General features: G+C 49.0%; 2 protein-coding genes across 3 annotated transcripts in view; one reads left to right on the forward strand and one right to left on the reverse strand.

Annotated features, from left to right (window-relative positions):
• Positions 1-259: 259 nt before the first annotated feature.
• Positions 260-3,543, forward strand: LOC119400135 (cytoplasmic dynein 1 light intermediate chain 2). The gene has a single exon (XM_037667113.2). The coding sequence runs from the start codon at positions 428-430 to the stop codon at positions 2,003-2,005; it is 1,578 nt and encodes a 525-aa protein (XP_037523041.1). The 5' UTR covers positions 260-427; the 3' UTR covers positions 2,006-3,543.
• A 2,883-nt stretch (positions 3,544-6,426) lies between these two features.
• Positions 6,427-12,251, reverse strand: part of LOC119400136 (myosin heavy chain, non-muscle) — a 104,352-nt gene continuing 98,527 nt past the window's right edge. For both annotated transcript variants that reach the window (XM_037667115.2, XM_037667114.2), the window contains 4 exons: positions 11,584-11,792; positions 9,916-10,024; positions 8,918-9,090; positions 6,427-8,334 (listed from right to left, as the gene is read on the reverse strand). In XM_037667115.2, the coding sequence (XP_037523043.1) occupies positions 8,205-8,334; positions 8,918-9,090; positions 9,916-10,024; positions 11,584-11,792 (621 nt within the window). In that variant the 3' untranslated portion in view covers positions 6,427-8,204. The remainder of the gene's footprint in view (positions 8,335-8,917; positions 9,091-9,915; positions 10,025-11,583; positions 11,793-12,251) is intronic.

Genomic DNA, 12,251 nt, shown 5'->3' on the forward strand with positions numbered 1-12,251 from the left:
CTGCATAACTTTTAAGTTAGCTCATCAAAACGCGGAAAAAGCTGCATTTTTGTTGGCTGTATAGTAAAACAAGTTCAGTTTAATGGCTGAAGCACTGGGCCACTATATTCCTCAGTTTTAATCATTTTAAGTTGCTGATCTCTAAGGCTATGCTTTTATACGCCGTAAACGTCAAATTAAATAAATGACGTCATGGTCGCCATATTTTTTACATATAGAGGTTGTGCGTCATCATGATTTTGTCGACTTCTTTCTGGCTTCGACACGGGTGACACAGCCAGGCCAGCCATTGATTTGCTGCGGTGTCGTCCGTGCTGTAGTGCCGTGCTTTTCCGTCGCAGCGGGGGACGGGGCAGCTGACAGCATTTTCGTGCAGACTCCTTGAAGACGGTTTGACGGTCCGAGAGACCGGACAACCGTCAACACGATGGTGACCACCGCCGAATCGAGCGCGACTTCGCAAAACCAAGCGGACTCCGCCAAGGAAGATGACGAGAGCCAGAATATCTGGTCCTCCATCCTCAAGCAGGTACAGGAGAGCCTGCCCAACAAGCTGCCGTCGCACAAGCTCCTGCTCGTCATGGGAGACAACGAGTCCGGTAAGACGACCCTGATCGCCAAGATACAGGGCAACGACGACCCCAAAAAAGGGTCGGGCCTCGAGTACCACTACCTCTACGTACGCGACGAATACCGCGAAGACCAGACGCGACTGGGGGTGTGGGTGCTGGACGGCGATCCGTGGCACCGCAACCTGCTCAAGTTTGTCCTCACCGAGGAGACGCTCGAGGACACGACCGTGCTGCTGACGGCGTCCATGACAACTCCGTGGTCTCTACTCGACTCGCTGCAGAGCTGGGCGACCGTGCTCGAGGAACACCTGTCGAGGCTCCGCCTTCCGCCCAGCACGGTGGAGAAGAACAAGCTCCGCGTCCTGCGCCGCTTCCAGGACTACATCGAACCTGGCGACGAGATCGAAGGCGTGAGCTCGCCGCTGCGCCGTACGTCGGCAACGATCGGCGGCGGCGGCGAGGACTTCGGAGACACCTCGTCCTCCGCTCACGCGCTGCCGCTGTTGGGCGAGGACACGCTGAGCAACAACCTCGGGCTGGACGTCATCGTGGCCATCACCAAGACGGACTACATGAGCACCCTGGAGAAGAACTACGACTTCAAGGACGAGCACTTCGACTTCATCCAGCAGGCGGTGCGCAAGTTTTGTCTTCGCTACGGCGCGGCGCTCTTCTACACCTCCGTGAAGGAGGACAAGAACTGCGACCTCCTCTACAAGTACCTGGTGCACCGCATCTACGGCTTCCCGTTCAAGACGCCCGCTCTGGTTGTAGAGAAGGACGGCGTCTTCATACCGTCCGGTTGGGACAACGACAAGAAGATCGCCATCCTCTACGAGAACATCACGTCTGCCTCGCCGGACGACCCGTACTCCGAGGTCATCACGCGACCTATGACGACGCGCAAGCCGCTGCAGCGCGAGCCGGAGGTCCTGGCCGAGGGCGACCAGGCCTTCCTGGCGCGCCAGTTAGCCCTGCTCAATCAGCAGGCGCAGCCGTCGCCCGGACGTGCGACCTCCTCCGACGCTGCGGCGGGGGCCGCGGGGGGTGCGCGGACGCCCGTCGGCGTCCAGAAGTCGGCAGAACGTCGGCTTCCGGGCTCGCACGGCGCCCTCCCCACGCCGGGCAAGAAGGACACCGAGTTTGCCAAGCTCAGTCAGGCCGACGGCGCCAAGGGAGGCAACGAGGGGGTGCTGCAAAACTTCTTCAACAGCCTGCTCAACCGCAAGACGGGGCCCGGCAGCACGCCCATCCGCACGGCGGCCGACAAGTCGCTGATGCACAACGACGCGGCCGCCCAGCTGGAGCGCATGACGCGCTCCATTGCCAAGAATAAGGGCCTGTCGCCGGCAAGCCCCGCTGCTGCGCCCTCTGCAGCACCGACGACGCCGACGGAAGAGACCCCGCCGGCCAACAACTCGTTCAGCTCGTGAAGAGGGACTCCCTTTTTGGGCTATTTGGTTTGTATTCATCTTGAACTTCATCACAGCACAGCATTAGGTACAGACAAAAGGAAGGCTTTCCTTCATTTTGTCCGTGTCTCGTGTTGCGCTGAAATGAAGTTCAAGATGAATCGCTTTTGCCAATGACCCGAGGGATGTCAAAAGAGTGAACGGCAAGGGATTTGACAGTGCGTCACTGTGTGGCGGGAGTGGTTGCATAGTGCGCATGAGAGCGAGGGACTGGGTAGAGGACTAACCTTGCGAGGATGCCGTGGGAGGCTGCTTTCTTTTTGTTCAAAAAGTGTTCAAGTATGCCAAAAGCGCAGACAGAACAATTAACGAGAACACGGGACGAGGCACTGTCCTCGTCTACGCTTTGCAGCATACACAAACAGCTTGCGACAGCTCCGCAGGAAAGGTACTGCATGCTGGCAGTACGGTTTGTGGTGGTTGGGTGTGAAATGTCCGAGGAAAGGAAAGCAGTATTTCTCTACCACGCTAGGTGCACTGATCGATATTGGTCGATGTAGCTTACGAATGCATTTGCACCATTCCATGTCATTCTGCAGTGCGTAAATCCGGAATGAGCTCGTTACGTCAGTACATCAATTGCAAGTGAGACTTGCCAGTGGCAGAGCTTGAGTGACGACGACACCACTTCTGTTGCAAGTTTGAGTCGTGTTTTGCCAACCTTCTGAGCAGCTTTGTCCGAAGGAGCAGTCTTGTGGTGCTTTCCCAACCGTAACCCGTACGCTAATACCGTTTTTAGTGCCTTTTCGTGGTGTACTAGACCTTACCGTGCATACACGGAAAAAGGTGCGAGTGTGTGACTTCAGCAGAGATATAAGAAGTACGACAGAGGTCTCTTTTATAAGGGTTCTCTTATAAAACGGTGACAGTCTATAATGTGGCGATCATGGGCCATTCGGTTGTGGGAGAGTTCGCGTGTGCTTTGCAGTGGATTCCCTCGGGTCAGTTTAATTCAGGCAGCAAGGAAGTTTGCATAGTACACGACTTTGTAAAAAAAAAGCTTTTGCACCATACCTCGCACTTAGACACTATGCAGCTGTTCTCGCCAAGAAATTGTCAACTATCCCACGCATTTGTCAGCTTCGAAGTGCCACCAGAGGACTGCAGATTGATCGCTTTGCTACTGAGCGTTTTACTCTAAGTTAACCCTCGCCTGTGATGTCATTGCATTCAGTGGTGACACAGGTTAGCGTCGACGTGTCCGATGACGACGCGTGTAGTTTTACTTTCGCGCGGCCTTATTTATGTTGAGTTGTGGTTTACTGCCGAGTGTTTGCTTCACTGTGCAAATTTAGAGCAGCTTTAGTACGCGAAGGAAAAAAAAAACCAGGTCTGTTCACATTCCCTTCTCGAGATGGTGTCTTTTAACGCGACACGTACTGGATTGCATGATGGCAAGACATCTGAGAAATGGCTTTACTTTTAGTGCATGCCACAGTGGCTTAAGGGTAGAGTGGGCAGCATGTAAACACAATGGAAGTAATAAAACATTTCTGAACCAAGTTCTGTGACCCTGAAATTACAGCCGGAATGTAGAGAAATCTGGTCGAATGGTCCTGAAAAAGCATTGCTCTTATGTTTGTTGCTTTGGGGGGCCGTGATATTGAGCTGGAAATATGTCGTCCCAAAGCCATAACTAGCAAGTTCCGTTTGCTACTAAGTAATTGACTGCCAGGAATAGTCAACTAGCAATAGTTTGCTACCGACAACTTGTAAACGTTATTTGCTCATGCCCGTTTCAAACACTTATTCATGGTAGTGTGTGTCATATTGGTTTGTTACATTGTTTAGCTGCTGCAACCATGCAAAAATATCCAGCTCGATCTTGGAACAGGGATCTACAAGAAATCAACTGTGGTACAAGCTGAAATTTTCATCCATGCAGCTGTTACACAAATGAGGGTGCGAGTCTGCTACAAACAATATATCAGTCAAAATTATTCATCTTATTGGTGCCACGAGACCTAATATGAATTGAGATTCCTGAAAACACATCTATATCTGCCCCATTGATTGAGGTATGCAATATGAACCCATAAAAAAAAATTGGGCAGAACGTGGGAAGATAATGCACATAATGATCCAAAACAAAACTTCCCACTTTTTGCAGCTTGTTCTATCAATGAACAATAATCTCTCTTGTGCACATTTCTTTTGTTTATTGCTGTGCACCAGGTATCTCCAGGTCGCCTTAAACCTGCATGTTATCAGCGTGATGTAGCATTCTTGACAGTAAAATAGCAAATGCAGGGTTTTCAAGAATACAGGTGCAAGCAAGATATTATTGTTTGTGGACAACACAAATGCCAAAGATTGTAAACCTTTCACACGGTGCAACAGTCTTGACGAAAAACACCCTAAAGGGTGTTGGTGCTGTCAGCAGCACTAAAAATGGTTACACCCTTTGCAAAATTTTTCATTGTGTGGGGTACTTGCATTTGCTTTCTTGAAACGCTCTGCACTTTCCTGTTAAGAATTTGCTATGTCACACTGGTAGCATGAACACTGTTTGTGACCCGGATGTCCTGGGAGTGCGAGGTTATACAGAGCAAAGGCGCGTGGTTCCGATTACCATTAATGTACGATGGAGAGGCGTCGCAAAGAGTGTATACGTTTTATTGCGATAGCAATTAGTGTATGGACACCCCAGCACCATTTTTGCCATTGCTGTCACGTTGAACGTGAAGTCCAAATCGATAACATCACCCTGCACGTCGTGTGTTCTGTGTGCGAGTTTCAGCATGCGAGGGCTGCTGATGGTGCTGGATCAAGCAGAGATGAAATGCGCTGGCCATCCTCATCGTGCAAAAGGAGGTCGCTTGGCTCCAGCAGAAAAGGCATACTTTGACAATCCGCATATGGTCACCAGCAGTGGTCGCATGCACTGTATCTTTAGAGGGAATCACTAGATTGCTCATACCTTTGTACTTGTTGAGCTGTTATCGCAAAGTTTTTCTTGAAGCCATGAACAGTATGAAGGTCCGCTCACTCTGCAGTGGCCGAGTTTCCTTAAGCCACAGTTTTGTTCAGTTACACCTCATCACACGCTAAAGGAGTAACCAGCCGGGCGGGGTCGCATGTGCAGTGTCTTTGGAGGGGATCAGCTGATGACTCATACCTTTGTACGTGTTGTGCCCTCACTGCACAAAGTTTTCACTTGAATCCATTGACAGCACTAATGTTCCTTCGCTCTCATGCTAAAGGAGTGAGCTACTGGCCTTGCCTCGTACAACGTTCCAGTTTGTTGCTATTGCACTTAGTGCTTCGGCCCTATGGCAAAAGCAGCTTTTTTTTGGTGAAGCATTTTTTTCCTTTCAGCAGCTCCAGTTGAATGCAAGCTGATGGCTGCATAATCTTCACATGGGAAAGTCTAGATAACTTCATAGTGTAGCACTGCACGGATGGGTCAAAGAAGACAAAGGACGGTTGAAAGACTGTGCCTGTTCTGACCTTACTTGCTGCATCCTGTATTTGCACTACAACATGGCTTCACAGAGCCTCCTACGTGATCTTTTCATTTGAGAAATGTAGTCACACCACACCTGTCACTATGTTTCACAGTTAAGCAGTCTGCAGGTGCTGAAATTAGCAGCACCTACTGTTTGAAGAATGCAATGCAGACTTTTGAAACACCACGAACAGTGAAAAGTCTGGTCAGAGCTGAATATGAACAATCGCAAGGCCGCAGACTTACCTCCATGAAATCCAGTCTGCACATGTTCGTTACATTGTGTGAATCTGCATTAGAACTAGCTTTTTTGGGGGAGTGACACTTGACGCGCAAATGCGCTCAGCAAAAAGATAAATAGCGGCTGCGTGAATGTTGCAGGGTGTATAATTACATAAAGGATGGGCTTGTGCTGTAAAATTTCAATATTTTCAAAGTTAGTGATAGCGTGAAATCATATGGTAGGCAATTTCATTTAGTGGATGTGCATACACACATAAAGAGTGTGAAGTGTGTGTGGGAGGTTGGCAGGCAGCCTTCGAATTCCTTACAGGGAATGCAGTATGGTGAATCTGAACGGATGACAGGCAAGCAAGCTCTATTAGATACAGCTGGCAAATTTTGCGTATTGATTCTAACAAGATTTGAGGACAGCAACACTGGATCAATTGGTTGGTTGATGTGGTCTAATGTCCAAAAGCGACTCAAGCTACGAGAGGTGCCGTAGCTAATGTCGCATATACTATATGAACTAGGTGCCTGCATATGGCTAGTATGTAAACGTACCTGGAGTCCTTATTGCATTCGTCGGCTGAGGCATTCGTAGATGCTATCACTCTTCGTTATATTTGGTAGCGAAATGCCATTGCATCCATTATTAAAGCATGGACACACTTCAAACAAACAAGAGGCTCGAACATAGCTCACAGCAGTGTTTCAAATAATTTGACACGTTTATTGTTGCAATATTAAAGTATAACAATTCAAGATACAAAAATAACTCGACAGCCAAAACCTGAAAAGCACTCCTCGCAACTGCTTCTCAAGGTAGGCGTTTTTTTTTTTCTCCCCCATTTCAAGAAAAACAAAAAAGTCGTTAAAAAAGCCCTAAAGTTCTTGTTCAAAAGGCGTCCGCATCGGAAAGTGCGGCGTTGCCAGACGCGCGAGCCACGTTAATTCGTTCCATTCTACACGACAAAGAGACTGCGGTGTTTTCTTTTTGTACAAGAATGAACTCTGCCACACAGCAGCATAATTATTCATTTTCCCCAAGGCTAGGGCAATGGTGGCAAGCTTAAGTACTGCATATGTGGTGTTCGAAATGGTGTTGCATACGTAGGAACGCCACGCATGAGCAAGGAGCACGCAGTGTACGCGAATACGTAGCATTACGTATAAATGCCATTACAGACGCTACGTAAGCAGTACAAAAGCTCGCTGTTATCGGCCCACAGAAAGGGGGCGATTGCAGCAAACGCGAACGGAGGGAAAGAAGACTCAAAGTCTCGCATCTCCCTCGTTTGCGGACAGAGCACCAGGAGAACAAAAAAAAAAAAACGGGGACGTCGACATTTCCTCCGAAGATGGGACCTCGCGAGAACACGTTGCCCCGGAAGAAACGTGGACCATCCTCTCTGAACACACGTACACAATCTAGCACACACACGCAATCACACACTGGATGTACGCCCCTTCCACCTCCCTCTGAGGTTAAGGAGAAGGGACGACGCTGTTATTAAACTCTTCCGCGAGAAACGCCCTTCGCTCACCGTCTCGCTGTTGTCGTGAAGTACATAGACGCACATGTCACAGGCCGGCCCCCCCTCCAAATGCATCGAACGACGCAACAAAACGGTTCAACAAAGAGAGATTGAAGACAAAAAAAAAAAAAAAAAAGAAACACGTGGCAGTTACACGCACACACATACGCGCACAAAAATATCGAGATAACACCGTTAAAGAGGTTAACTTCGCACCTCCTCGCATGACTGTGTCGGCGTGTTAAACCAAAGTTGGCAAAACCGACTGGCACAACCACAAAACAGGATGCAGTGACGGAGAAAGATTGCGTCATTTCACTAGTGCCTTTTTCCGTAATAATTATAATGTAAGCACATCAAGATGAGGGCAGGACAAGACGTAAATGTCCGTGTTCAAGTCTAGAAAATGACGGTACATAATAGTGCTGTAAAGAAAAAAAGCTAGCCACAGTTTCGCACATTAGCGTGAAAGAAGAAAACAAACGCAAAATAACAAAGCGTGTCACACACGGCCAGATGGAAATCGAAGCTTAAGAGGGCAGCATAGCGATGCCGCACTGCGATTGTCTACTTCGCGGCAGGCCAGATTCGGCAAGGAATGTTGCTCCGGTACGTTTGCCGGGCCACAATTTTTCGACGTGCTAGTAACGGAGAGAGGGACCCCTCCCCGGAGAAATAATGAGATGTCACAACGACGTCACGACGTAGGCAAGTCTCTACCGATCAAGCATCATCGAGAAAAAATGCAATTACAAAAAAAAAGGCACGATATCATTCACTGCCTCGGCACTGTGCATAGTGGGAAGAAGAATCGTGGGGGGGGAGGGGATTTCGCGGAGGTGCGGAAGCGCTGGACCGTGCAGCGTTCCTCCGAAAACCCGGTTTGGCAAGAGGGGGGGGACAGCGACTGCATGGCTAACGAACAGACTATTGCAACCGGTTCCATCCCGCACTAAGGCTGTCCGTCTTCCGTCAACGACTCCTCCGGAAGGGAGATCGGACTGTCGTCCCCGGCGGCACCTGGCACAGATCCCCGCTTGAACATTCGGCTCGTCGATCCACCGGTCGCAGCGCCGGTCCGCCTGCGCGAAGGTACATGGTAATCAATCATTCCACTTTGAGAAACACAGAACAGAGACGTGTTCATGAAACATGATGCATATTGCGACGTAATCGGTAAGCTGTACAGACAACAGGGCATAGACGATGACTATACAAGCGCTGACATCTGTGTCAGTCTTCTCGTATCCTGGGTCTATTTTGTAAGAGTCCGCTAAGTGGAATGTCCGTCTCGGTGCTCATTAACTGAAGAGGGCTCAATAGCCAGTGGGCTGATTGTGACAGTCCACACACTGGTAGAATATGTTAGACACAATATTAATGAGAACTAACAGACAATAATGCCACGGAAGGTGTAGGGGTTGCTATTTGTAGTAATTAGGATATAAGTGTGAAGAAAGTAAAGTGGACGAAAAAATAACTTGCCGCCGGCAGTTGTGTTTTGAACTTTTTCTGCCGCATAAGTACTCCCAAACCCTGACTTATGCGATTTGACAAGCTCTCAATCAAGTGACAAGGGAACCAAAGGCGTGGCCATGACAAGCTAACATGAACAACACAGCGACAGAGTAAGACTTGAGCAACAACCACGGTTGCACCAATCACCTCAGCTTGCTGCGCGCGGCGTTCAGGTCACTCTGGAGCTTCTCGTTGGCCTCCAGCACTTCCTCGAGCTCGCGCTGCAGCTTGCGCCGTTGCGCCTTCTCCCGCGAGCACTCCTCCTCAACCTCATCAAGCTGTCGCTTCAGGTTCTTCATCCGGTTATTCGTCTTCTCTCCCTGCGAAGAAAAGGCCCCAAAAGTTGTTTGATTACGTCAGTGCTGTTCGCTTGATCAGGCACATGACAGTCATAACCAATACAATCGACGCTGATTGACGGATCTATGGCCACACTAACCAACAGATGGCTTGCTGATCGAAACGACAACTTGCGGATCAGCAAGCCGACAGGTTGATAGGTTGACAGACATACAGGCCCATTTCAACAGTCAAACACAGAGATGTGCTGACAGAAATGCCGACAGAAAGACACACCGACTGATGACTGAACAGGTAGAGTTAAAATACCAAGGTTGCCAAATAGAGGGATCTAGATTACGTTTTGACCACCTGACACTGCTTAACATGCTCAAGCCGTGACGCGGGAGCACTTTGGAATTCTACCGCCCTCGAAGCAGGGAGCTGAACCCACAACCTCGTCCATAGCAGCAGAACACTGAAGCCATCGGGCCACCGTGTCGAGAAAAAGTCATCCCCAATGCATTCTTATCAACACCACATCTACCTCTATCATATACAGTGACACTCTCGGTAAACGGAAGTCTCTTAAATGGAACAACTGCCTCTATTATGATTGGTTTCCTACTTGAATTCTGCACCCCTGTTCATCTCACAGTAAATGGAACTCCTGTCAAATGGAACATATTTTCTTTGTACCCTCAGGTTTCGTTTACTGAGAGTCTATTGTACGAACACATTGCCTCAGAATCTCAAACCCTAAGAAAACATTTTGAAACGCGCAGCTTACATTTTCTTGGGGAGATTTGACTAATAAACAGTGGTGACTGATAATTGATGAGCAATAAAAGGTTAGATCTGCCCACCTGTTCCTTGAACTGGTCGGCGTGCCTCCGCTCGTCTTCAACCTGCATCACAGCCTCCTTGAGGCGCTTTTCCAACTTCCGGATTGTCCGCATGGCTGCCTGCTTCTCCCTGCAAACAGAAATGGCAATGTTATGCTTTAGTATGAACAGTCTAAGTATCGCAGGTATATTTTCCACTATTCATATTTATCTCATTAAATTAACGTCCTACATTAACACACGTGTGTTCTGAGTAAACCTTGCTTCGATGTCAGCAACTGTTAGGCCTTCCCTTTTCTTTGTCCACGTCTTTATTTTGCGCTGTCTAATGATCGCCGGGCTCCCGTGCTGGCCGAAGCGCCATGCTTGCAGCTGCCACCCCTCACGTTCTCCCCTAGGGAAAGAGTTGCGGTTGGCTCCGCCATTTTGTTTCAAGAGCATGGCAGCAATGTTACTCTTGTAGGAGCCAACTTAGCATGCTGCTACAAATGCACCCACCTCGTGCGCTCGTACGGTGGCACTACCGCTCGGCTACAACACCTGGCAACTAGCAGTGCAGAATCCTGGCCTCCAACACGTCTTGTGCGTCAAAGGGGCACTAAAGGCAAATACTAAGCGAATGTGCACTGTTGAAATAGCTTTCCAGAAACATCGTAATGCTTGTTTCGTGCCAAGGAAGTGCTTAGTTTGAAAGAAAATCATGCTTTAGTGATCTGCATACCATGACCGCAATTCAAACCGCCCGCCTCCTGGCCTGACAGAGCATTCGCCATGCCCATCCTTTACTGCCCGACAGTCTGCGATGCGGCGCAGCGAAGCACAGCCAGGCGGTAACCTAACTTGCATCGGCGGAAACCTAGCTGGCAACCTAACATGAATCAACCTGAAATGCACAAGCTGCAGTTTACTCTGCCTTGTAATTAACTGCAATGTTTTTTATCATTGATAGTGTGTGTACTACTGTAACTGTACTGAGGCCCTCCTACGTCATCGGGCTGTAGTACAAGCTACAAGCACGTCCCATTGGTGGCGCAACTCATGTCCTACATTTACCTTAATTTCTCGATTACTAAGGCACTGCTGTGCATATTATAAATCATTTTAAATGGTCTTAAGCATTTACCTTTCACTCTGACATAAACTGTTCTTTGCTTTTAGTGCCCCTTTAAGGTAGAACGTGGACGTTGTGTCACACTCTTGCTTCCATCATTGGCTGCTCATTGGCATGGAGGAACATTTGATGGCATTTCGTGCCACGCAATGATTCTCTGCAAGTATCAGTGCAAGGAGAAGCTAGGCGCAACTCTGACATTAGCGTCCTCTAGTACTGATTGTAGATCGGCAAAAAAAGTGGAGCTCACTCAGACTCACTCAAGAAATAAATTTGGAGCTTAGGGCTCACTTGGACTCGGACTCACTAAAATTTTTCTCAACCAGACTCACTCGGACTCATCAGACTCACTGGAACTTTTCTCCACCAGACTCACTCGGACTCACCAAAATATCACTCACTTAGACTCGCTCAGACAGACTCATGGCCCGATCTGAGTGAGTGAGTGAGTGAGTGAGTGAGTGAGTGAGTGAGTGAGCGAGCGAGCGAGCAAGCGAGCAAGTCGACTCACGAGTGAGTTTGCCGACCTATGGTACTGACATCTGCATGTTTCACACGACAATGCTGCTTCGACTCACTGCTCCGCCTGGTCGAGCTGCTCCTCGACCTGGGAGAGGCGTCCCTCCAGTTGGCTGGTGGCAGTGCGCAGCTTGGACTTGCAGGCCGTCTCCACCTCCTGCAGCTTGGCACGAAGTTCCTTAGTCTGCCTCTCCTGCACCAGCGCATTGTTCTCCAGCCGCTGGGAGGTGGCACGCTCGGCAGCCAGGTCGGCCGTCAGCTGGTCCACCTGTGATCCGAAGACGACACCGATGGGAGGTCACTCACCGCAGTGGTTAAATCCAGTTCACCACTCGGGCTCGTGGCAAACTTGTTGGTTTACGCTGAACGTGATGGATGGTGACGACGTCTGCACCGAATCGTGTCTGTCCCGTCTGCTCGTACAGCGCTTTGCAGTTTAAAAAGTAGTGCAAGAAATTGTACGCAACCTCCAGCAGAAACATTCGGCAGTCTCAACTGCAGCTGCGATGGCAATCTGCTTTTCCTATTTTGTAGTATTTACGCCTCAAAACTTCTTTTAAAGGACACGAAAAAAGCAATAAGTCTAAGAATTCAATGATTTTAAACTTATAATACAGGTGTGGTGATACCTACGTCAGCACTGTGGCCTGCTAGCTTTCCGAGAAAGGATGCGCATATGGTGTCAAACGTACAAATTTACAGGAGGAGGCCTTTGACGTGCTGCAAT

Source organism: Rhipicephalus sanguineus, chromosome 7, assembly GCF_013339695.2.
Source record: "Rhipicephalus sanguineus isolate Rsan-2018 chromosome 7, BIME_Rsan_1.4, whole genome shotgun sequence".
Classification (NCBI taxonomy): Eukaryota; Metazoa; Arthropoda; class Arachnida; order Ixodida; family Ixodidae; genus Rhipicephalus; species Rhipicephalus sanguineus.

Excerpts from the sequence above, each read along its gene's own strand:
- LOC119400135 (XM_037667113.2), top strand. The coding sequence starts at position 428 with ATGGTGACCACCGCCGAATCGAGCGCGACTTCGCAAAACCAAGCGGAC.